Source organism: Eurypyga helias, unplaced genomic scaffold, assembly GCF_000690775.1.
Source record: "Eurypyga helias isolate BGI_N326 unplaced genomic scaffold, ASM69077v1 scaffold32540, whole genome shotgun sequence".
Lineage (NCBI taxonomy): Eukaryota > Metazoa > Chordata > Aves > Eurypygiformes > Eurypygidae > Eurypyga > Eurypyga helias.
The window spans coordinates 1-21,810 of record NW_010228175.1 but is presented as its reverse complement, the minus strand read 5'-3'; the positions used below and the strand labels follow the sequence as shown (position 1 = coordinate 21,810).

At 40.0% G+C, this 21,810-nt stretch overlaps 1 protein-coding gene across 1 annotated transcript in view; it reads left to right on the top strand.

Annotated features, from left to right (window-relative positions):
- Nucleotides 1-18,660, top strand: part of DIS3 (DIS3 exosome endoribonuclease and 3'-5' exoribonuclease) — a gene marked incomplete at its 5' end in the record, with an annotated part of 21,676 nt that extends 3,016 nt beyond the window's left edge. The window contains 16 exons of the mRNA XM_010158699.1: nt 398-562; nt 1,474-1,587; nt 1,686-1,823; nt 2,868-3,014; nt 4,540-4,656; nt 5,518-5,619; nt 6,287-6,351; nt 6,454-6,538; nt 7,155-7,282; nt 7,727-7,813; nt 8,817-8,973; nt 10,318-10,532; nt 11,615-11,783; nt 13,081-13,239; nt 14,310-14,432; nt 18,571-18,660. Of these exons, the coding sequence (XP_010157001.1) occupies nt 398-562; nt 1,474-1,587; nt 1,686-1,823; nt 2,868-3,014; nt 4,540-4,656; nt 5,518-5,619; nt 6,287-6,351; nt 6,454-6,538; nt 7,155-7,282; nt 7,727-7,813; nt 8,817-8,973; nt 10,318-10,532; nt 11,615-11,783; nt 13,081-13,239; nt 14,310-14,432; nt 18,571-18,660 (2,061 nt within the window). The remainder of the gene's footprint in view (nt 1-397; nt 563-1,473; nt 1,588-1,685; nt 1,824-2,867; nt 3,015-4,539; nt 4,657-5,517; nt 5,620-6,286; nt 6,352-6,453; nt 6,539-7,154; nt 7,283-7,726; nt 7,814-8,816; nt 8,974-10,317; nt 10,533-11,614; nt 11,784-13,080; nt 13,240-14,309; nt 14,433-18,570) is intronic.
- Between the last annotated feature and the right edge of the window lie 3,150 nt (nt 18,661-21,810).

Sequence of the window (21,810 nt, the reverse complement as noted above, 5' to 3'; positions counted from 1 at the left end):
AAGCAGAGGCAGTTACCTCCTCCCGCTCTGTTTGTGGTGGCAGCTAGAGGTGCTTCTCTGGCTCTCAGTTTTTTAATTCCTGTTTCCCGTTAGTATGTGGAGTCCCCTAGCCTGCAAAAAAAGGATAGTCTTATTTAAAAAAAAAAAAAAAACCTAATTATCTGGGGAAAACAAATTGTTTTTATAGAGGCAATTGGAATCCTGAAATAATACTATCAGTACTGAAAGAAACCTAGGCAGAGGGGAAAAAAGGCATCAAAAATATGTCTTGACGTGTTCTTTAGAGTGCAGGGCTTGTTACATATGTATATTCTCCTGTGATGCTGCTTTGATTTGGATCTTCTGTTGATCTCATCATGAAGATTGGCATTTTCATTTTGTTTTCTAAAAAATCCAGATAATTATACAGGGACTGAAGCATTTAAACCGAGCAGTTCATGAAGATATTGTAGCTGTGCAGCTGTTGGCAAAAGAGGAATGGGTGGCACTGTCCTCAGTGGTCTTGCAAGATGATGGCCAGAATGAAGATGACATTGAAAATGAAGAGGAGAAAGAAAACATTGTATGAAAGAAATGTTTTTTTTTTTTTTTACTTAACTCTTACGTTGAGAGGTGAAGTCTGCAATACTCTGATGGTGTTAGGCTTTAGATTTATACATTCTCCTTATATTGACTCCTAAAAGTTACTGTGAACTCAGAAGTTATAAAAATTGTAGCCCTACAGTTGCATTAAATACATAATTTTGTCTAAAACTGATACTTTTTAATTAAACCCAATCAGAAATTCCCACATTACTTTGTTAAACTGAATAAATCTGAACGTTACGGCGTGGTAGTCAGGTAATAATGTGGAGCTATATACTGATGTGTAGAACAGGGTTTGCTGATAGGAGCAGGTGTTGTATCATGATGACACTTGGCTTTTATAAGCAGTGCATACATTTGGAACTAGTTGTAAAATATTCTTTAGCTTCTACTCTGCGTGCGGTGCACACACGTCTACCCTGTCCAACAGATATCTGAGTTTCTTGAAAAACATGATCTTCCCACTGAATTCCATGGGAATGTTTTTTAATTATTGTGTTTAGAATTAATGAAGAATTTTCAGCAATGTAAAAGGACGGCTAAAACTTACAATAATAAGGTGGTAAAGAACATGGAGATAGCTGCGTAGTAAGCAGAGACAGTGGAACAAGATAGTGTTTCTTCAGAAAAAACAAAGAACAGCAGAAAAACTATGTCCATTTAAGAAAAAAAGAGAAAAGAGGCCAACGAGAAAACCACCGTAGGCATGTCACATTAAAAATACTGTCATGCAAGGCACAGGAGGCATGGTTACGTTTATGAAGTCATAATGGGATCTATGGCAACACGCAGGTTGTTAGCACCAAGGTTTCAGATACGTGCTGTAGCCGAACACGTTACCGTGAGTTCAGGCAGGCTTGTGTGTTTAACCCCTGTGTTTTCTGTCAGCTGAAGACTTCAGTTAACAAGGACATGCTGAGACCTACTGGAAGAGTAGTTGGCATTATAAAACGAAACTGGCGACAGTTTTGTGGCATGATTTCCAAGTCACAGATCAAAGAGGTAAGGAAATAATCAAGTTACTGTAAGTGTAGATTTTACTTTTTTTTTTTCCTTCTCTTTAATTGGAAAGATTTGTTCCTTTTTCTGGCTGTTAATAGGCAAGGCGCCATTTGTTTACGCCAGCTGATCGCAGAATTCCTCGCATTCGAATAGAAACAAGACAAGCAGATGCGTTGGAAGGACGAAGAATAATTGTTGCTATTGATGGTTGGCCCAGGAATTCCAGGTACCCTAATGTAAGTTTAATTGTTTTCTTCTGAGCTTTTTATCCGTGCTATTTTTATGTGTTTATTGGGCAAGATGTGTATTATTATCTGCAATGCTGAGCAACTTGGAAAAGTGTTGTCATTACGTTCTTTCAGTGCCCTCCTTCCCTAAATTATTTAGTTTGCTCTTCCCCCCCCTTAAAACAGGTATGGGTTATCATACCTAAAAGGCTCAGTCCTTAGGTTTTGCAGTGAACATATATGTGCTAACTAAGGTGCTTTCTTTAGACTAACTAGGGACCGCCTTTTTTTAGACTGGGTTCCTATAAATTGTGAACCTTTTGTGGTGGCTTTGCTCATCCACACACTCATCACCACCCTGGCACGTTACTCTAAACACTTTGGCCAAATTAAGTCAAATTGACAGTGGGGCAGAGTTGCAGGTAATTAAGTGCCTGAAGTTCTTTGTAAATATGAGAGAAATTGAGGACGCTAGCTTCAATTTGTGTTGAATATTAGGTTTTGAGGAAGCTTCCATTGGCTTGTGTAGGAATGCATGTCGTGTAATGAGTGACAGCACAGCTGTCTCATGAATCTTGAGAGAAATGAAGGAGACTTGGAATATATAGAAGGGTGTTAAGACAAAGACAGTGTCACTGCAGAGGATGAGATGTGTGAGGAAGGAGATAGAGTTAAAGTATTAGGGGGTAGGATGTGTGGCACAACACAAACCCAGAGAAATCAGACCTCATTAGTCTTGCTGCTTATACAGCAGTGTTTTTTCCTGACCTGCAAAACTCAATTGCCATGTTTACAAGTTTTGCAGTTTTAAATGTAGAGAGTTTAGTGCCATTCTAGGAAAAGAGGGTGAAGTACAGACTTGCTGAATGAAATAGATGATTGAAATCAAATTTCTCTCTTCAAGATGAGAAAGTCAACTGAAGAAGGAAAAACTATTCCTGTGTATACTTAATAACCTATGAGATAATGGTCTCAAATACTTGTTTTTCACCAAACATAGTTGTTCGATGTGCGGGTGTGTATGTATTCGTAACTGTATATATTGTTTCTCAGGGCCATTTTGTAAGGAACTTGGGAAGCGCTGGAGATAAAGAGACCGAGACAGAAGTCCTTCTGCTTGAACATGATGTCCCTCATCAACCTTTTTCCCAAAGTGTTCTTAGTTTCCTACCAAAAATGCCATGGAGCATTAAAGAACAGGTAATCATTTTTAAATTATTGTAATAGTGATTGTGCCTTCTCCTTCAAATCAAACTGTGACATTCTTAAATATCCCAGTGCACCAAAAATAGAGGGGAATTGTTGTCCAAAACCATTTTGGTTTAGGGTAGACTTTCAGCCAGATTTCTTATGGAAACAAGGCCTCTGCAAGTCTTGGGGTTTTAGCTAAACCTGTGTTTGTTAGTGATAGATATTTTAAGATAAAAAACATAATACAGGATTCATTAAAAAGTAAAAATATTAAAAAAGGGGATTTTTGCAAAGGAAACAGACTAAATTCAATATAATTGAATTGGGCCCTGGGACTTTACAAGGGCCTGTAGTGACAGGACAAGGGGTAATGGGTTTAAATTGGTTTAGATTAGATATCAGGAATAAGTTCTTCATGGAGAGGGTGGTGAGGCACTGGAACAGGTTGCCCAGAGAAGCTGTGGATGCCCCATCCCTGGAAGTGTTCAAGGCCAGGCTGGATGAGGCTTTGAGCAACCTGGTCTAGTGGAAGGCGTCCCTGCCTATGGCAGGGGGGTTGGAACTGGATGATCTTTGAGGTCCTTTCCAACCCAAACTGTTCTTTGCTAATAGTAAGATCATCCCTAAGATTTTTTTCAGCTTGCTAAATAGCTTTTTAACAAAATGTGGCAGGCTTTGCCATTGCTGAAACGATCCAAGGAGAGGAGGCTTTAATATATCCTGCTATAATCTGGTAAAGTAATTGGAGGAAGCAAAACTGGTGTTTGCAGAATTGCTCATTTTAAATGCAGTTAGTGAATTCCAGGTTCTCACCAATAGTATAAATATGGCGGTTGCTTTAGAACGTGTAGAAAAATGTCATCGGGGAACAATTTGGGCATGATGTGTTTTGGTTTTGTGTATTTTAATTTCTCTGAGGTGGGCTACTTCTATTATAATTTGTTACCTACTCCTCTGTCTTTTGAACATGGAAACCGAAGGAGGGATTTTTGTGTAAATTAGCTGTCTGAAAATCATTTATCTGGTCTAAGGTACTTACCCGAGATCGTTTTGTAGCCATCATACAAAGGTAATACTTCCAAAGTGTGCGCTTCCTTTCGGCTGTCTAGACATTTAAGCCTTAGAAAGCTGAAGTTAGTTGAGAGCAGTCATATCCTAAACAATTTGTCCAGCTGGACATCCATCAAAATGTCACTTAAAAAGTATTGATTCTGGTCCTGCTAATTCTGAGACTGATTTTTGTTCTATTTCTCTTCCTGTTCACTGTGAAACAGAAAAAAATATCAGTACTTTATCTTCAGTTTTAGTTTTTCTGTCACTGTAGTTTCTGCATATCTGTTTTGATCTTATTTGTAAGTATTATTGCTAATCTTGTCCGAAAACAAACACACACACAAAAAAAAAAGGCACTTTGAAAATAATTGGTTGCTTTGGAAAGTTTTATGCAAAGTGCTTTTCTCAGATGATCATTTTTACTTCGATATGGGAGATGTTCTTGAAAACAACTTTTGTCTCTTTCTTTTTTTAATTACAGGATATGAAATACAGGGAGGACTTAAGGCACTTGTGTGTCTGTAGTGTTGATCCTCCTGGCTGTACGGATATTGATGATGCATTACATTGTAGAGAAGTAGAAAATGGAAATTTAGAGGTATTGTTCATTTTCTTTTTTCTTTAATAAAGCCAGTCCTTTATTTATTGACTCTTTTATTTTATAAACAGCACGGTAGTGGTAATAGTAAGTGACATGAGCAAAGCTCCAGATCTGTTGTAAAAGAAATTAATGGTGTTTGCACAGCTGCGAGATGGTAGTAAAGAGAGAGAGTTGATTAGCATTACATCAGTGTCAGAAATGGGAATTTAATGTCATCTAAATTCAACCTGCTTTCTGCTTATGTGGCATGGGAAATTAGCATCTAATTTATTTACTGTGTTAGTTGAGGATAAACATGGATTTCTACAGCTAAAGTAAGATTTTTGTTAACTGTCGGTAATAAAAATGAAGCTATTTCTCTAATGCCTAAGGAATGATTATTTTATTTAAAAAAAATGCATTTGAAAAGCTACAGGTTTATCACTAGCTCTCTTATGGGTCTCTTAGACCCCTTATGTCTGATTTAGTCAGGTTTTCTTTGTTATAAGTTAATTTGTAATTGTAATAGGAGAGTGTGCCAAAGTGGAAGGCCTAGCAAAGAGAAAAACAAATTTGGGAGTGAGTCTTGAAGAAAATTAAAGAGGTTATTTGAGCCCCCCGGCAAGAAGAGTTGCATTGGTAATGAATATAATTTTCCACAAAACGTACTCAAGCCCTTATTTTGCATAATTGCTGCAAGTATTCATTTTTTTAATGTCAGTATGGTAGGCTTTAACTGTTTCTATTACTAACTAGAGTAGCTGCTGAAGGGAATGGGGAATGGTAACTAGAGTTGTAAAGAAAAACTTGAGAAAGTTTCTTTTGTGTCGAGAACCGTTTTTCTGTTGGAAGACGCATAACATGATCCTTGTTGTTTAGGTCGGCGTGCATATTGCAGATGTCAGTCATTTTATTCGCCTGGGAACTGCTTTGGATGAGGAGTCGGCAAAAAGGGGAACAACAGTATATTTGTGTGAAAAAGTAATTGTTTTCTAGATAAAGAGCTTTTTTGTATAGTTAAGTGGTTGGCTTTTTCATTGCTTTCTTTTTTTAATTCTTGGGACTAGAGACATTACCGCTAAACTAAGGTGGGGGGAGAGGTAGATTCCTTTGGGCTGCACTTAATTTGCCTCAGACTAGCGGAATTAAGGTGCTTTCTGTTATTCAGCCTGCACAGAGAGAGGAATAAATACTTTTTTTTTTTTTTCTTTTAAAATCTTTTCTCTGTAGACTGTCCCTTTCAACTCCTGTTGGAAGCATTAGTAACAGGCGGTTCTGAAACTTGCTACTGCTCTAGTATCGATGTGAAATTGCCAGAGTGGCCTGGTTTTGCCTTCTACATTGTTGGGGTTTTTTTCTAGATAGCTAAATCTCTGCTGTTTCCTATGATTTGTATTCATTACAACTGTACACTTAGTCCTGTTTATTTTAACTTCTCACAGACCACAATTTCTTTTCAGAACTAACTGATAATTAGAATGGGTCTTGGAATTGATTTCCTCTGTGGTAGCTTACTTTTCTTTCAGAAATCTGAGCTTTCTTAGCAAAAAAAATTAAGTAATTATTATTTCAAAGTTTTTAGTATATTATCAGGAAATTGAAATACGTACTTCTTAACTAGTCATGATTTTTATTCTTTACTTTGCAGAGAATTGATATGGTTCCAGAGTTGCTTAGTTCCAATTTATGCTCCCTGAGATCTAATGTGGACAGGTATATATATATACATGGTCCATACTTCGATCCTGACAAGAAACTCCAGATGTTTATATGTGGATTTTAATATGTATCTTTCCACCCTTCTCTCTCTCATAGGCTTGCATTTTCATGTATATGGGAGATGAACCATAAGGCTGAAATTCTAAAAACCAGATTTACAAAGAGTGTAATTAATTCCAAGGTTAGTCACATAAATATTGTTATACTACTTTAAAAAAATGCTGGAAAGCTTTTTATAAGAACAACAATCAACAGACTTGATAATAAAGTTTTCTTCTTTCTGCTTACATTTTTATGTTTTCTTAGAATTAGCAAATGATGCATAAATCCTAAAAACATAGAAAAAGTTTGATTCTGCCCTGTTCTTTCAAACCTTTTAAATGTGGAATGTTTTTTTTGTGTAGTTACTGTGTTATGATATTTCAAAAGTATAAACTTATTGATATATATATTGGACATGTTTTTCATATACCAGCTAGACATTTAATTTTCAGTTAAATTCCATGGAATTTGTAGGTGTTTCATGTATTTCTGAAAATTAGACCTCTAATGTATAAAACAGGTCTGTGATCAGCATAAAAACCTCCACTGTATGGTATTTCTCAGTATCTTCTGTAGATCTGTCCTGTTTTGTCCATTATTCTGTGAGAATGACAGGCATTTGGGTGTTGAGTGCAAAGGTTTGTCTTACTGCGAACCAGCTGTGACAACAGACTGCAGTTTCTGCACGACAGAACTGTTTTTCTTTTCAGTGTTCCATTATGTATTGTATGTTTTTTTTTTTTACCTTCTTCAAGGCTTCTCTTACGTACGCTGAAGCACAGATGCGAATTGACTCAAGAGCTATGAATGACGATATTACTACCAGCCTACGTGGACTAAACAAATTAGCAAAAATTCTGAAGAAGAAAAGAATTGATAATGGGTAAAACCATGCAGTGTCCTTGTTACTTTCACGCCCCTCTGGCCCCCTGGCTATTTTTTGCTGTCAAACTGTAAAATGTTCTGTGCATTTCTCCCAGTGAAAATCTTGTGAAAGACAACTTTTTTCCCAATTTGATTTGCATAAAAATGCCTATCTTCATTTCCCCAAAATATGTAAACTCAGGATGTTAACTTTTCCTTCAGAAGATCAATCAATATGGATTTCTTAGTCATGATAAAAAAAACAACCAGAGGAGTAGCATTTGAAATTTCATGAGCTACTGTTGATGTGTGTGAGCATCATAATGTCTGCTAATATTTTTCTATTTCTGCTAATTGTAAATTGTTGTTTCGTGATAAACCCAGGTGGTTGTGTACAGGCTTGCAACTCGACTGCAGTGTCTGCTTTACTGTAGTTGATTAATACCGCTTACCTCTCTTCTAGAGCCTTGACACTTTCCTCACCAGAAGTTCGTTTCCACATGGACAGTGAAACTCACGACCCTATTGATCTGCAGACTAAGGAGCTCAAGTATGCCTTTTATTTCCCTCAGTTAGTTAATTCTGGGTAGGGATGGAATTACAGGCATGTTCAGGTAGCAACATTTACTTAATAGTGCACAAAGTTCCTATAATACTGCAGGGCAGTCATAATATCACAGAATGGTTTGGGTTGGAAGGGCCCTTAAAGACCATCTAGTTCCAACCCCCCTGCCATGGGCAGGGACACCTTCCACTAGACCAGGTTGCTCAAAGCCTCATCCGGCCTGTCCTTGCATTTCTGGGGAGGGGGCATCCACAACTTCTCTGGGCAAGCTGATCCTAGAAAAGAGAATTCCTCTGTGTTATACTGTGTTACTGTGAAGCAAGTTTTGAGCTGTATGCTTCATCTATGAAGTTATGATTTAGTGGAGCACTAAGGTCCAAACTCTCTGCATTCCGCTTGGCTTCTCTGTGATGCTTTTCCAGTGGTATTAACAAAGGAGAGACAGTAGAACTTGGAGTTATGGATTACTGAAACCTTGAGAACACCACAGTAGGTACTGCACATGTGCAGAGTGATACAGACAATCCTACCAAGGAGTTCTAGAAACAGAGCTACTGATTACATTTCTGAAGCTAGGTACTTGCTTTCTCTCCTGCTGCTACTTCTACACTCAGTTATGTATACTGTCACCATGTGGAGTGCAACGTGGAGCTTTTGAAGTTTGTATGCATTGTGTTTGAACAGTACAGGGAAGAAATCAGGAGGCTTATGTGCTGGTCTTTTGGGACGTTTTAAAGAGCATTTTTCTTTAATTTGTTGTTTTAGAATATTTTAGTGGGGTGTTTTTTCCATTTGATTCAATATTTGAAACTTAGTAAATGTTACTTTTTTAGTCTTGATAATGTTAGGCAAACATTTTAAATGTTCAAAACCACTAGTTACTGTTTAGTAATGCTGTTAGGGTGCTAGAATCCTTCTTCGTTATGCTCTGAAGCCAGGTATGTAATTTAATGCTTTTCTAACCATAAAAAATATTTTATGTTGCTAGAGAAACAAACTCCATGGTTGAAGAGTTCATGTTGCTTGCCAATGTCTCTGTAGCACAAAAAATTTACGAAGAATTCCCAGAGTTTGCCTTACTCAGGAGACATCCTGCTCCTCCCCCATCAAATTATGACATCCTTGTGAAGGCGGCTAAGTCCAAGGCAAGTTTTTACCATGCTAATTAAGTGAATTAATTATAAAACAGTGTGTTTTCTCTCTGGTTGGCCACTTAGTCAAGAATAACAGGGTTGGAATGCAGTATTTTGACAGTGTGTCAGCTACACTTCAAAATTGCTGGTACCTGCAGCAAGATACCTGTACCTCTAGATGAAGAATTTTCTGCTTTTAAAAAACCCTTTTATAGGTGAAGCAAGTAAATATCTCTAAGCCTTTTGTATTGCAACTCTTGCGTGCTGTTTCTCGTCTCCAAGCCACATTTGATTTTTGAGCCGGTTTTTGGCTTCAGATCACATACATTAATGATGTTATTTGATATGACTGATCTATTTGTAATTACGTCTCTCGTAAGAACAGGAAGTAAGAAAGTGTGTTCATAACGTGTTTACATTTTCTATGCTCTCTCCTTAGATCAGCTAGAGGTTAATCTAGCCTGAAACAAGTCTGATTTAATTAACAGGTCTGAACTGAAAACTTTTTTTTTCAGTTTCAAGACCTTTTCTTCAAAGGTTGTGAGCCCCATTTGAGCTGAACTTTTAAAGTTAACTTTCTAGATACTGTGATGTGCATTCATATTTCCTTTCCCTTCAACTCTCCTCCCACAGCCCCTTGTGGTTTTTTCCTAGGGAAGGAGAGTAATTCCCAAATTCCATCAGTGTAAAATTAATACATGAGCTCAAACCCAGCCCATTTCATTTTTTTCCTGCTATAAAACTGCAATAATGATATGATCTTATTTGTACCCTGAAAATTATTTTTGAGGTACCATTTTATTTGGAAAGCAAAATTCCTGTGCATAGACCAAAGTTCTTTTAATAAACCTAAGTGACTTTTCACTACTTTGACAGATCCATTAAAACTAGGTATTAATACGCTATATTTTTGCTATGCTTTTAAAGTAAATATGGAATTATTCTACCATAATACAGACATGATTTGATCTCTGGATCCTACTTTGTTGTCAGTGGTGTAGGTGTACATGAAGGGAAGAACATTCAACTGATTTTGCGATGAGATTTATTTTGTGTGACTGGAAATGAAAAAAGCATTAATTATTTTCACGCTACCTGAATTTTTATTGGTAAACACTCGTAAAGGGAGAACAAACTTAATGTAAACTTAATGTCATACAGTGATAGTTTTACAAATCACTTTTCCAAGTATAACTTTCAATAATTTTGTGGAGGAAATACAAGAAGGTTGATTACTTGTTTACATTGTGCTTAGATGAGAGTGTTTGCATGGCTGTTACGTTTCTGTTTATGCTCTGTTAATATGTGCTAGTAGTACTTGACCTGGTTGGTTTTTTTTTTTTCCCCTCCTTCCAGAATTTGGAAATTAAGACTGATTCTGCAAAGGCTTTAGCTGAATCATTAGACAAAGCTGAATCTCCTGAATTCCCATATCTAAATACACTGTTGCGGATTTTGGCCACTCGCTGCATGATGCAAGCTGTTTATTTCTGCTCTGGAATGGAGAATGATTTCCATCACTATGGTTTAGCCTCACCTATTTATACCCACTTTACCTCGCCCATTAGAAGGTACGTTTATTTTAGGAACGTTTCAGAGAACAAAAAGGAGGGATTTATTTGTGAATGAATTCTATTTTAATTTGTCGTGTTGTCCATTTAAAAAAAATACTGTTTCTGTTCAGCTTTAGATTTCAATTGAGACAACAGTGGCTTTACATGGTTATCCATCTTTATGTAAGCTTCTAGGTTCACTGTCTACAACTCCTAAGGTCTAATATCAAAGACTTAAATGAGAAATGCATCATTCATGCATATCTCTGGCATAGAAACGCACTTTGGGATCATTTAGCAAGTCAGCCACAGACTGAAGCAGACTTTGGACAGTCATCTTTCTGGTGGGAGCTGTGCTTACTGAGCAGACTGTATTTTACATATAACAACATTGCTGACTTGAAACTTGCTACTCGTTGCATTGTAATGAAACTGTACATCTTGGAAAATGAGGGAGGGGGTTTTGTGTTAACCAAGAAGTATCCAAGTTTTGAGGAAAATAAGTGTCACATTTTGCTCCCTAGAAACATTTCAAGGGAAATCTCTCACAGGTGGATTAAAATTCCTGTGCATTTATGTGCATAGTTTGTGGAGCTTCTAGGAGTCCTAGTAAATTTTAGTTACGATCAGATGTGTTTGAAAAGTTCCTGGCTGAAGTGCTAATATAAGTTACGTACCAAGAAGTTGAAGTGTGATGATGCTCTGCAGATCAGTGGCATCGAAATACCATTCTACACTAAATTTGTTTACTTCATGGGAAAAGGAAGAGGGAGCAGCTTAAGCTGCCATGGTGAAACGTAATTATTTAGTCCAAAAATAAAAATTGGGTTTCTTCTTTGCAAACACTCAACAATACAGGCTCTACTGGTAGAGCAGAGTAAAGAATTTCTATTGCTACAGTTCATTCTGGCTCTGCAGAATGTATACTTGGTCAGCAAAGACAGCAATCTTGAATTAATACAAGGACTTGCCAGCAGACTGTCATTATTACACAAACCTTTTTGATCTGTAAGATTTATAAGAACAAAATTATGTTCAGAAACTTTTTCTCTTAAAGTATGTTCTGATATGTCATTGATCATTTCACCTCATCCTTGCAGGTATGCTGACATTATCGTACATCGACTTTTGGCAGTGGCCATAGGAGCAGACAGCATTTACCCAGAACTTACAGATAAACATAAACTAGCAGATATGTGTAAAAATCTCAATTATCGACATAAAATGGCTCAATATGCACAAAGAGCATCTGTTGCATTCCATACACAGGTGAGTAGTTCTGAGATGGGAGGATTTCTTCGATGCCTTTATCAATGATCTGTATGAGGGGGTCGAGTCAGTAAGTTTGCAGGTGACTCCAAGTTGGGCAGGAGTGTTGATTTGCCTGAGGGTGGAAGGGCTCTGCAGAGGGATCTGGACAGGCTGGATCCATGGGCCAGAACCAGTTGGTTCAACAAGGTCAAGGGTTGGGTCCTGCACTTGGGTCACAACAAGCCCCTGCAACGCTACAGGCTTGGGGATGAGCAGCTGGAAAGCTGTCCATTGGAAAAGGACCTGGGGGTGTTGGCTGAATATGAGCCAGCAGTGTGCCCAGATGGCCAAGAAGAACAATGGCATCCTGGCCTGCATCAGGAACAGTGTGGCCAGCAGGCCTAGGTGAGGCCACACCTCGAATCCTGTGTTCAGTTTTGGTCCTGCACTACAAGAAAGACACTGAGGTGCTGGAGTGTGTCCAGAGAAGGTCAATGGAGCTGGGGAAGGGTCTGGAGCACAAGTCCTGTGAGGAGCAGCTGAGGGAGCTGGTGTTTAGCCTGGAGAAGGGGAGGCTCATGGAAGACCTTATTGCTCTCTACAGCTACCTGAAAGGAGGTTGCAGAGAGGTGGGGGTTGGTCTCTTCTCCCAAGTGACAGGATGAGAGGAAATGGCCTCAAGTTATGCCAGGGGAGGTTTAGATTGGATATTAGGAAAAATTTCTTCACTGAAAGGGTTGTGAGACACTGGAACAGGCTGCCCAGAGATGTGGTTGAGTCACCATCCCTGGAGGTAGTGAAGAGAGGTGGTTCTGAAGGACATGGTTTAGTGGTGGACTTGGCAGTGTTAGGTTAAGGGTTGGACTTGATGATCTTAAAGGTCTTTTCCAGTCTAAAAGATTTTATGATCCTGTGATTAGCAATTGACGATTCATGTTGATGTTAAAGGAACAGAGGGAGCACTGAGCTGTGCTTTACAGGGCAAAACCAAGCAAGTCTGTAGGAATGATTAAGAATGAGGTCTGCTTCTTTGAGGATAAGCTTCAACACTGCATTGCTGGTTCTGAAAAATTTAGAAGAGTGGCATCTTGAGGAGTCTTTTTACTTTGTGATTTTTATAAGTATAATGAATGCTTAATACAACAATAATGTTATAAACAGTTTATGGGGGTTTTTTTATCTGTTTTTACTATTTGATGTATAATTATCATTAAAACAGATTTGTATTTGAATTTTTTTTTAAGCCAGTATATTTGTGATCCAAAAGAATGTTGTAGTGCTTTTTTCTAATTCATGTATTTTACTTTTGTTTCAGCTTTTCTTCAAAAACAAAGGAGTAGTGAATGAAGATGCATATATATTATTTGTAAGAAAAAATGCAGTTGTGGTTCTGATTCCCAAGTATGGGTTAGAAGGAACAGTCTTCTTTGACGAAAAGGATAAACCAACACCAAGATTGGAATACAACGACGAGGTATGCTCTCTAAGGTTTATTCTTAAATATCTTTGGGTTTTGATTTGGGAAGTGAGCAGAAGGACTAAAATCTGTTCTAGTTGGATTTAGAAGGGTAAGAGGGACTTTTATAAGTGTGAGTTTTTATTAATCTTGTATTGGCAATCCCAAATTACAGGCTGGGCGGAGAATAGGTAGAAAGCAGCCCTGAGGAGAAGGACTTGGGGATACTGGTAGATGAAAAGCTGAACATGAGCCGGCAGTGTGCGCTGGCAGCCCAGAAAGCCAACCGTATCCTGGGCTGTATCCAGAGAAGTGTGGGCAACAGATGGAGGGAGGGGATTTTCCCCCTCTACTCTGCTCTTGTGAGACCCCACCTGGAATATTGCATCTAGCTCTGGGCACTCATCATCAGAAGGATACAGACCAGTTGGAACGAGTCCAGAGGAGGCCATGAAGATGCTCAGAGGGCTGGAGCACCTCTGCTATGGGGACAGGCTGAGAGAGTTGGGCTTGTTCAGCCTGGAGAAGAGAAGGCTCCGGGGAGACCTTATTGCACCTTCCAGTACCTGAAGAGGCCTACAAGGAAGCTGGGGGGAAGCTTTTTACAAGGGTCTGTAGTGACAGTACAAGGGGTAATGGGTTTAAATTGAAAGTGGGGAGGTTTAGATTGGATATCAGGAAGAAATTCTTCAGGGAGAGGGTGGTGAGACACTGGAGCAGGTTCCCCAGAGAAGCTGTGGATGTCCCATCCCTGGGAGTGTTCAAGGCCAGGCTGGATGAGGCTTTGAGCAACCTGGTCAAGTGGAAGGTGTCCCTGCCCATGGCAGGGGGGTTGGAACTAGATGGTCTTTAAGGTCCCTTCCAACCCAAACCATTCTGTGATTCTACGGTTCTAACAACTAATTATCTGAGTAGATAGCACAAGAATGTATATGTGAGATATTGTGACACTCTTAACATTCAGGGCATTAACTTGGGTTCATTTTTATTGACATGTAACATTAATAATTTCCTACAAAAATACTTATCTGTATAAAAATGTAAGTATTATAAAACAGTGAGTATTTATACAAAATTTGAACTTTCAGGTACCGTCACTTACTGTGGAAGACACAACATTATGTGTATTTGATAAAGTTAAAGTGAGCATTATGTTAGATGCTTCCAACATCCAACATCAGAAAATTCGGATGGTGTTGGTAGAACCAAAGGTAAGGCACAAGATTTTTGATCCACAGAATCATATCAGCGTATGGTAAAAAAATCAGCACGTGGTCAAACTTTAAAAAAGTAAAAATTTAACCCAAATTTAAAAAATCATTTAGCAGCAGATAGCAGTGATTGCTTCTTACCTGTGCTCTTAGTAAAACAGGTCTGCTTTCACTGGCTGTCGAAGAGAATAAAGGGCTCTAAATTAAATTTCCCTTCTGGGGCCCATCAGGGATGTTTCCACTGATGGGAAAAATGATTATTTGCTGAAGTAGTATCTTTTGAATTTCATGGTTCTATAATCAAATCTCCGTTTTGAAAATCTGCCAAAGCTCAGTAGGATCTTTTAGTTTTAGTGAATTACTGTGTGACTGGTGGGTGGCTCCGAAGGAAACTGTGTAATTGCTGACTGTAAATGGCCGTCCTGTCTTACAACTTCCACAGTAGAACAATTCTCTCTTCATCATGATGTAATAACTGTAACATCCTAATAACTGTGTGTCTGGTCTTAAGACTCTTCAATTCTAGCTTTTTAGGGCATTTGGGACACTGGGGTTTTCACCTGGTCTCACACTCTCCGGCCCGCCGAGTGTTTTGCACAGCTGTGTGTTTTCATTAAGTTACATGTGAACTTTTTTTCTGGTAAACAGGTGGTTGCAGGAATTGATTATCCATAGTCTTGGAGGAAAAAGAAAACCCAAAATAACCAAGTAGTCCTTGCTGTTTATAGTCAAACCTTTTATTTTTTAATTTGAGAAATCAGAGTATTTACACGTGTTTGGAAATGGATGATCTGTTGCTATATTAACTTGAGCTGAAGGCAATCCTCGTGACTTCAGAAAGTGGGATAATGAAATTGGTAGTAGAACGAAACCTTCCATCCTGCTGTGCGTTTACATGCTGAGCTGCCCACTGCTTGGGCTTACCTGCTAGCATTTGTCAGAGCTGCTCTGGTGGGCCTAACTCGGGGATACTCCTCTTGCAATGATTCCAGTCCCCAGGGGATCCCTTTCTTGAGTGAAAATAGACCCAAAGCAAAGGCTAATGCCAGCCTTGTACCCCATCCCCCTCACCCCCTTCCCTTCTACTTCTTGTACTAACTTTGATGAAGGACCTTGCTCTACAACAAAGCTAATAGTTTAATTTCTAACTTATCCCTTGGTACGGGAATGGCCGTACTGGTTAATCCAAAATACTGTCATCTGAACATCAGTTCCTAGTCCTCCTTCCTGGTAAGGAAAGGGGTATAGGAGTGAGATGCACATAGAGCAATCATTCCCTTCACGTCCTTTCAAAGCTTCCAGCAGTTTACAGCTTAAATGCTGTCTTGGGTAGAGATGCACATATGTGTGTTCGGTAGATGGGAGTCTTGTTCTGGGAGTTTGTTCAGTCACTTTTCTCCCAGCTTACCCTTCGGGCTCCCATGTATCTTGTGAGTTCCACACCTCACCGCACACACAAAGTACTTAACCTCCTACTTGTTTCAAGCCTGGTGCCCAGCACAGGTCTGAGATGACATTTATTTATTTCCCACACTACGGCAAAATTGTCTTTTATTCCTGTTTACCATTCCCACGCCACTCAATTCTATATGCTTCTGTTAGCCACTACATTGGTTCCTCCTTTTCTGGAAACTGTTTTGTATCTCTGCTCTTCCTTGTGACCTTTATGGTTCTGTAGTCCCGTCACATGTGGTGTTTTGAACTGGCAGGAGCAGAAGCACCTGCACGATTCGGAATGTGAGCACACCACAGATCATACAGGATGACGTTTTCTGCGCTGTGTGGTGTGACACAGCAACACTTCGCAGCATCTTTTATTCCTTCCAGTAGCAAGAATCATTTTAAGCAGTGAGTTTATACCCACCGACAGTTGCTACCTGCAGTTCTACACCTCCTTTCACAACTCTGCAATGGACACTGTCTAGTCCCGGTACTGTTACTGTTCCTCTTCCCCAGCTTGTTCTCAACGTTGTTTTCCTCATGATGGTCATTTGTAACAGGTCTCTTGATGTAGGTCTTCATTTTCTCAAGTACTTCAGATAAGATTACCTGTTGTTCGGGCCTTTTTATGATCATCAAGCTTTGCAGTGATGGAGAAGCAAGGAAGGACTCCCTGCCTCTTACTTATTTAGAGAATTTTTATTACTGTTCCTCGGTGTTTTGGGTTTGCCTGTTTATTTTAACTTAATTCTGCACTTATTTCTTCATCTGGGCAGGATTTTCACTTCTTAAAGGATGTCTCTTGACCTGTAATACTAATCACTCTGCTTACTTTTTTTTAACTGTTCCCTTGAAATTCTATAGATATTCTTACTCTAAGTCTTTTTTTAAATTCCGTCTCGCTCCTGAATGCATTTTACCTTTTTGTAACCCCCCCCCCTTTAATAAAATCCTCATGCAATTCCTTATTATTGCTGCTGTAATGCATTTTAAGGTTTGTTTTTTCCTTCTACCCTGGTGAGGCATTTTGAGTAAGTATAGTGAGGTCAGCATTGCAGGGGCGGTTCTGTGAGTCACCTCTTAAGTGGGTCCTCGGGCAAGAGTTGCTTCTCCCTTTTTAAGGGTTCTCTGTCTAGTTCCTTCAAGAAAAGGGCCTTTATGGCACTTAGAAACTATGACTGTGTCTTGGGCCTTCTTGTAACATTCACTCGCTGAAGGTAACTTCATGTTACCATGTTGACCCATTCTCACAGCCTTTCAGGTACCCCGCAGCCTGTCACAGCCCTTGCCATCCAAAACCACAGCCTTCAGCTTTTGATGGGGGGTTGTATTCCTTTTTTAGTCTGATACGATGACACGACTGTTCCGCTGGTACCTCCTCTTCCCACTTTCATGTAATTTATAACCCGGTATTGAAGTCCTTGTGCTCAAGCTTCTGAAGTGCCCGACATCTTCACTAACCAGACGTGTTTGACCATAGACTCAAGTGCAGAGGAACATACATGTGTCTTGTCTTGGTCCCATTGTTTTATGAACCCTACTTAAATGAACTGTATTTCATCATAGCCTGATTCACTCTGCTGGGGTGCTACTCCTTTCCATATTCTCAAAGTATAGCATGCTCTTGATGACCTCTTTCCCACCTGGAATATTGCATCCAGCTGTGGGGCCCCCAACATAAGGATATAGGCCTGTTGGAATGAGTCCAGAGGAGGCCACGAAGATGCTCAGAGGGCTGGAGCACCTCTGCTATGGGGACAGGCTGAGAGAGTTGGGCTTGTTCAGCCTGGAGAAGAGAAGGCTCCGGGGAGACCTTATAGCACCTTCCAGTACCTGAAGGGGCTACAAGGAAGCTGGGGGGGGCTTTTTACAAGGGCCTGTAGTGACAGGACAAGGAGTAACAGGTTTAAATTGAAAGCGGGGAGGTTTAGATTGGATATCAGGAAGAAATTCTTCCCGGAGAGGGTGGTGAGAAACTGGTACAGGTTGCCCAGAGAAGCTGTGGAAGCCCCATCCCTGGATGTCTTCAAGGCCAGGCTGGATGAGGCTTTGAGCAACCTGGTCTAGTGGAAGGGGTCCCTGCCCATGGCAGGGGGGTTGGGACTAGATGGTCTCTAAGGTCCCTTCCAACCCTCAGCCTTCTGTGATTCCTTAAGGACAAGTCATTCCTGTAAGCGTGCAGTCTTTTCTCCATTTTGTTCTTCTGTGCCTCAGAAAAAGTCTCTTTTGCATTTGTTTCACAAGGTTTTCCAGTTTCTGCAGAAGTTAAATGTCTTTTTGCTGCATCCTGAGCCTCTGCTTGACAGGGGCAGCACTTCAGAAAACACTGTGATTGTTTGAAAGCAAAATGAAAATTGTTAGGTTAAGACCCCATTTTTGCCTCTCTCACTCGTTCCTACCCCCTCCTTGTAAGCATCTGCTAAGGCACAGCAAACAGTGGAGAAGGCATGTATAGTCTGGTGCAGTTTAGTCAGGAGGGGGACGGCTGCTGTTTCCCTTTTTCCTGCTTTTACTGCAACTGAGTCTTCTAGCTCGGATCTCATGATGGGTTGATATGGGTTTTGATGATGACTAACAGAATGATGTTAGTAAAGAATTCTCTGGTGTTGATAACAGTGTTTGTAAAAGGTCTCTGTGCTTAAATTCAAGTCTTATCAGGAGAGTATAAACTAAAATTCTAATTCTTTTCTTACTGTAGATACCAGGAAACGATGCGCCCACAAATAAATCTGCGGCGATAAGCAGCAAGAGTGAACCAGAGAAGAAGAAAAAGAAGCTACAAAAATAGCTGGATCCAAGAGTTAATAGCAAGTCACACATGAGTTATCTGTATTTACATATTTTTCCCTATGGGCAAAATTCTAGAGATGGATTTTGTTTACTTTTTAAATATACATTTTAATATTTTGAAAACTGGCTTTTTAAAAAACACACCTTTTTAATATGTGTATGCAGGAGAACAGTAGTTTTAAAATCAAGTACATCTACGGTTTTGCCTTGTGGGTAAAAATAAATGTTTCTGCAAAGTGAAGGAAATGGTGCTGGTGGGTCTTGTTCTTTTTAACAGCCTTAAGGCCGTTCGGGAGCTGGACAAACGTCAGTCTTTTCAGGGCCTTCTCCTCAGCACCTCAGAACTGAAAGGAGTCGCAGTGCTAGTTACCGGTCTGAAGCGCTAACAGCACTTGGCCTGGAAAGAGAAATTCCACACTTGAAACTTTCCCAGAAGGAAGTGTCTCAGGGTAGATGAGCTGTGTGTACGTACGCCCGTGATACGCAGATGGAGAGGGAGGAAGCCGTACCGTAACTGCGCATTAGCCTGTCCCCCAGACCCTAACGCAGCTGGAGATCGCCGCTTCGCCTCTGGTGCCCTGCCTTAAAATAAGGGTGGACAACCTCAATTATATTTATGCCCATAAGTACCCTCAAGGCTCATGGTGACCATTCCAGATGCTGGCGAGTCAGAAGCATTAGTTACTTAGAATTCTCCAAAAAAAACCCAAACGCTTTTGTGCTGGGACTTGGATTGTTACAGTCAAGCTGCGTCACCTGGCTCCGTCATCCCAAAGCGTGTTCTGCGTGCTCTGAGGACTGAAGTCACGGTAAGGGTGCTCAGAACGGGTGGCTGCTACTTGTCGCAGAAAAAAGTAATATATAAGCAATTGAGGTATGAAAGAAGTGTCTTTATTCGTTTCACTACTCGGTTCACAGTTCTGCCTGTTGAGGGACTCTCATTAGTGAAACTGCTGGAGTTAATGAACGTAAACGGTGACCATTTTGTGCAACGTTTGCCAACCGGCGTGTCAAGTACGGCTAGAGAAACAGAATGGTCAAGTGATTTCCGCTGTAATTTGCAGAGTAGGTTTCTTCTACAAAGCAGTCACACAGACATCATAAAATAAATAATTTCCATGTAATTGGAAACTGTAAAACAGGACAGACAGTATCTGGGGGGATCCCTAATTCTCACATGCTGCTGTTATTTTTCCCTTACCTTTAACAGTAATGCTCACACAGGGTGAAAGTAAATAGTTCAGGGATTGCTTTTTTTATTTGTGAATACCTTGAAGGCCTCTGGATCCTTGAACGTACAATTACAAAGAATAAAAAAATTTAAATTAAAAAAATTAAACCCGATCTCATACGTATTATGCCAAAACAGTTCAGAAGCTGTTCGTGGTTTGCAATACTCTGCTTCTCATCTTCCCCTTTACATTCACATTACTGCTGGTTTTAATAATCACACTTAGAAAAATAAATCCTTTGTGCAGTCTGGAAATCTGAAATTCACCCTTCTAGTTGATTATTATTAAAGAGAATTATGAGAACCTGGAGGGAGGCAAGGTCCTAAAGAACTTTTACATCTCAGTCAAGATGTGTCTTGCTTTTGAGCTACAAACCTTAAAAAAACTAGAAGGCCCTGTTCAATACATGCATTTTCCAGAAGTCCAAGTTCATTCTCTACTTGAACAAAATTCATCCCCTGAAAGATACCAATTTGGTGTATTTCCAGCTTTTAGTAGGGCACTGTGTCAAGGTCACAAGATGGATAACTCGGGACATCTGGCTCAATTACTGTGAATCAGACATGCATAACAAATATGGGTTGAACTGCCACTGAAATAAAAGTATGATGTCGTGCTTGGTCGTAGGAAATCAAAGGTCTTTTTTCTTAGTAGTTTTGCAATGTGAGAACTAAAGCCAAGTGGTTCTTTACTGATGCTACAGAAGTTTCCCTGTCCCTTCCAGTGTATTTTTCAGAAAGCTTTCATCGGTGAGTTACCAGTGAAAATACTTCATTCTGTTGATTTGCACAGCAGTCTGGGGCCTGACGCATTCCTTGTAACCCCGTGCGAGTCCCTCCACGCCCCCACTGCAAGATTTTGAAGAAGTGGTGGCAGTTGCCTTCTAATGTAGGTCTGACCAACTGTTCCAGGAGGCGTGTGCCAACAGCTACGCGTGAGCCACGGTCACGAGCTTTGGTACAAGCCTTTCCGTGGGTTGTGGAACAGAATGGGAAGCAGAACTTCCTCTCTAGTATCTGGGGAATGGAGATCCTTGCTACAGAAAGGGCGAAAGACTGTCTCGCCTGGAGCATGTCCTAGAACAGACTTCCCTTCTTAACTCATCTTACAAAGTTTACTTCAGAGCTCTACAAACACCGAACCCTGAAACCTCACTATTTCCCTTCTCTTATTCACTAGGGCTGTAAGATTACTGTGTGGGGGGTCCCCCTCTCCCCTTCACATTGGTACATTCCAGAAGGTTCTTTTAAACAAACATGGTTTGATCAGGCAAAGGGAGCTCTGGACTCTCACACCCTCCTCATGCCATTACTTTGTTTCACTGATGCTTTCCTTGAAAGTATAAGGGGTCTGTTTATATTATTACAAAAAGTATTAAGTGGCATGCAAAAATTAATTACGCTTCTAAATGCTCATGCAAATATTCCGGTAATTTCTGTAAGTGGACATAATGGCATTGGGAATTTAATGTAAGAGGGAAGTGCAAGTGCAACAGTTTTCTTAAACAGAAGAAAGGCTGCACCGTTCTCTTGATGTACTGCCACCAATTAACCTTACTGCACCTTCTGATGCTCCTCCAGAGGGTACCGGAGCATCAGTATGGACACAGGTGTCCTTAAGGAGACACTGGTAGAGTCAGGTGTTCAAGACTAGTACTAGTACCCGAGTAGTTGTAACACCACTATCATTTACAGCAACCAACAGTTCATCGTTCTGAAGAACACGGTAAAGCTCGCTGATGGAGACGCGGTTTGAAGAGCAAGAACTGCTCGTTGAAGGGGAAGAGATTCTGTTCACCTAAGAGATCTCCATCACCTTTTCCTTCATTTCTGTCAAACCAAGGGAAAAAAAAAGAATGATCAAAGAATTGCTAAAAGGTTTCTTCCTACATATGGCTGTGCTGGATTCAGTCAGGA